We start from the raw sequence: 2,500 nt of genomic DNA on the forward strand, positions 1-2,500 counted from the left end.
AAACGAATATTATGTTTCGAAGTTAAAGTCCATGAGTAACCTAAAAAAAACCCCTGAATTTGGGACCTAAGAAATGTGGAAGATGCACTCAATGCATCCCATTGATACATCGAGGTTTTAGAACCCAAATGATGGGAAATTATGGGAACTTAAGTGTAAGGCTGACTGTTACCAGGGATGTAGTCTATGCAGCATATTGCAAAGTTTGTTTTGCATTCTCGCTGGCAAAACCAACGGAAGACCCTGAGAGGATCAGGGACCACTACTATTGTTTCAATAGGAAGAATGTACACAGTGCCCTAGCTAAACACATGCTTTTAGAAGGGGGACATATTTTTATGTTTCAGGCACTACATGTGCAGACTGTATCCTTGAGAGGTGGAGATCTTACCAACCTCACAGAAGAATCTGAAACAAGATGGATTCTTCGTTTGTCTGCACATCGTGGCAGAGGTTTAAATGATTGTGTACCCTTAAAACCTATACTTAGATCAAGACCCCTTAGATAGGTACGTATATGATGTCTTCAGGCATCATACAGTATGAACTACAATATGTCTTATCAGTGTTGCATTTTATTTTATTGTACTGCATTCTACTTCATCACATTATATGATGTCCATGGATATTTATATACACTCACACTGATATATCTATCTGTATTTACAGACATTGCAATACATATTCATCCTTAACTTTTGGCAACTATCTTCTGTATACTTTAACTGTATTCATATGTCATGTTGGCAATGATGTAGACAACACATTTATAGTTGGTTTTTAGTATCTAGTAGCGTTTTAAATTTAGTAAGTCAATTCTATGTTTTTTATACAGCCTATAGCCAATGGCTTAAATAATGTTTTTAAGTGCTTTATGCTATGTACCTTTAAATATTATAGATTTTCTATGCCATTAGTGCGCATGTATGTATTTAAGCTGCTATGATTTGTTTATTCAATGTTACGTCTGAGGAAGCGGAGTACCGTGAAAGCGCCACGCCGTTTAAAACATTGTGTGTTTATCAAGAAGTGGAGCGTTATTTGGATTAGCGAATTCATCTACTTGAATTGTGTTCAATATACCTTCTGTCTTGGGCATTGTTTCATTACATTTCCAGGGATTTGGCTACGTTTTTATTCATACACATCTTTGATGGAAGGTATGTCAGAGAACTGTTTTACAGACTTGCGTGATGATATGTTTATCATCAACTCGCTTAAGAACATGTTCTGCGAAGAATCCAATCCTTTGCTATCTATGGAGGATGTACCAACGTTGGATATCGACGAACGCAATGTTGACAACGATATTAAAATTAGACAACTGAGAAGGGATGTTGAAAATGACCTATACAGATATAAGCGTCTACAAGCTCAGCGACTGCACTTGGAAGCCAGCATTTCATACAAAGTGATCCCTAGGGGCTTAAGGATACTTAATATGCCCACTTACGGGAACACTTTCCCGGACCTACTCGTCAAGTGGCAGAAAATTAACCTTCAAGCGAGTATGGCCCACATGCAGCTCCTGATTGACTTTTTTAAGCCACAGGAGAGTGAACTGATGCATAAAATTGCGGACAAACAACAACAACTGATTGATGTCCTTGGCGTTGAATCCACTGAGATCTACCTACATGATTTGACCGAGCGAATAATAAGGTATGGCGACACACTGCTAGGTCAAAAGAGGAAGAAACTACAACGGGATCGAAGGGACTTTGAAAACAATAATGTTTTCACATGGCCTCGAACCATACAAACTGGTGAGCAACGTACTGACAATGTGCGGTCTAATGTGAGTACAAGGAACAGAGAGATGGCTCTTAATGATGGCGACAGGGCTATAAGGACTAACGATAATATCCAACAACAACGGAAACAGGCAACTGTTACACCAGCTGAGAGCATTGGGTGTAATCCGCAACATGGTGACGAGTACAATGCCCCTACCAAGGAAGGTGATGGTAGTAGTACACCTAAACTTATTACCTCCCTATACTTCACTCCAGCAGAGGGACCGGCAGCAGCATCTAGCAGTGAGCAAGATAATACCACCAGGGCAGCCACTGTTGTCAGGAGGAAGATACAACTGGACAAGCTTAATGCAGGCCAACAGCAGGTTTTTCCGGACGTTCCTTTACCGATCCGCCTAGGAAGGAAACGTTCCATGGAGTACGAGCCAGTGAGGACTGTGAAAAGAAGAGATACGTATTTGGACAATCAGGGCCCAGCAATGAAGGGGAAGTGGGGTCAGACTCACTAGTTTGGAACATTTCCAAGCACAAATTAACAACGGATGAGCATTCAGTCCTAAATAAGGGTTTAACATTCATCCCCTGTGCAGAAGCAGATGTAAGTGATGTTTTACTTTCCATTAGACTATTTGCAAGAAATGTCAATTTTAAGCTACTCTATATGAACACCACCTTGACAAATGAAGTGTGTTTTAAAAGGAAAAGTTTGGCTAACCCCCACCTTCCACCTAATTTAGACTTGT

At 40.2% G+C, this 2,500-nt stretch overlaps 1 protein-coding gene across 1 annotated transcript in view; it reads left to right on the top strand.

Annotated features, from left to right (window-relative positions):
• Positions 1 to 2,418: 2,418 nt before the first annotated feature.
• Positions 2,419 to 2,500, top strand: part of LOC122805960 (suppressor of tumorigenicity 7 protein homolog) — an 861,860-nt gene continuing 861,778 nt past the window's right edge. Inside the window, exon 1 of the mRNA XM_044076200.1 lies at positions 2,419 to 2,500. This exon is cut by the window's right edge and continues 671 nt beyond it. Within this exon, the coding sequence (XP_043932135.1) occupies positions 2,419 to 2,500 (82 nt within the window).

Source organism: Protopterus annectens, chromosome 7.part0 (genome assembly GCF_019279795.1).
Source record: "Protopterus annectens isolate FY-2018-M chromosome 7.part0, PAN1.0, whole genome shotgun sequence".
Lineage (NCBI taxonomy): Eukaryota > Metazoa > Chordata > Ceratodontiformes > Protopteridae > Protopterus > Protopterus annectens.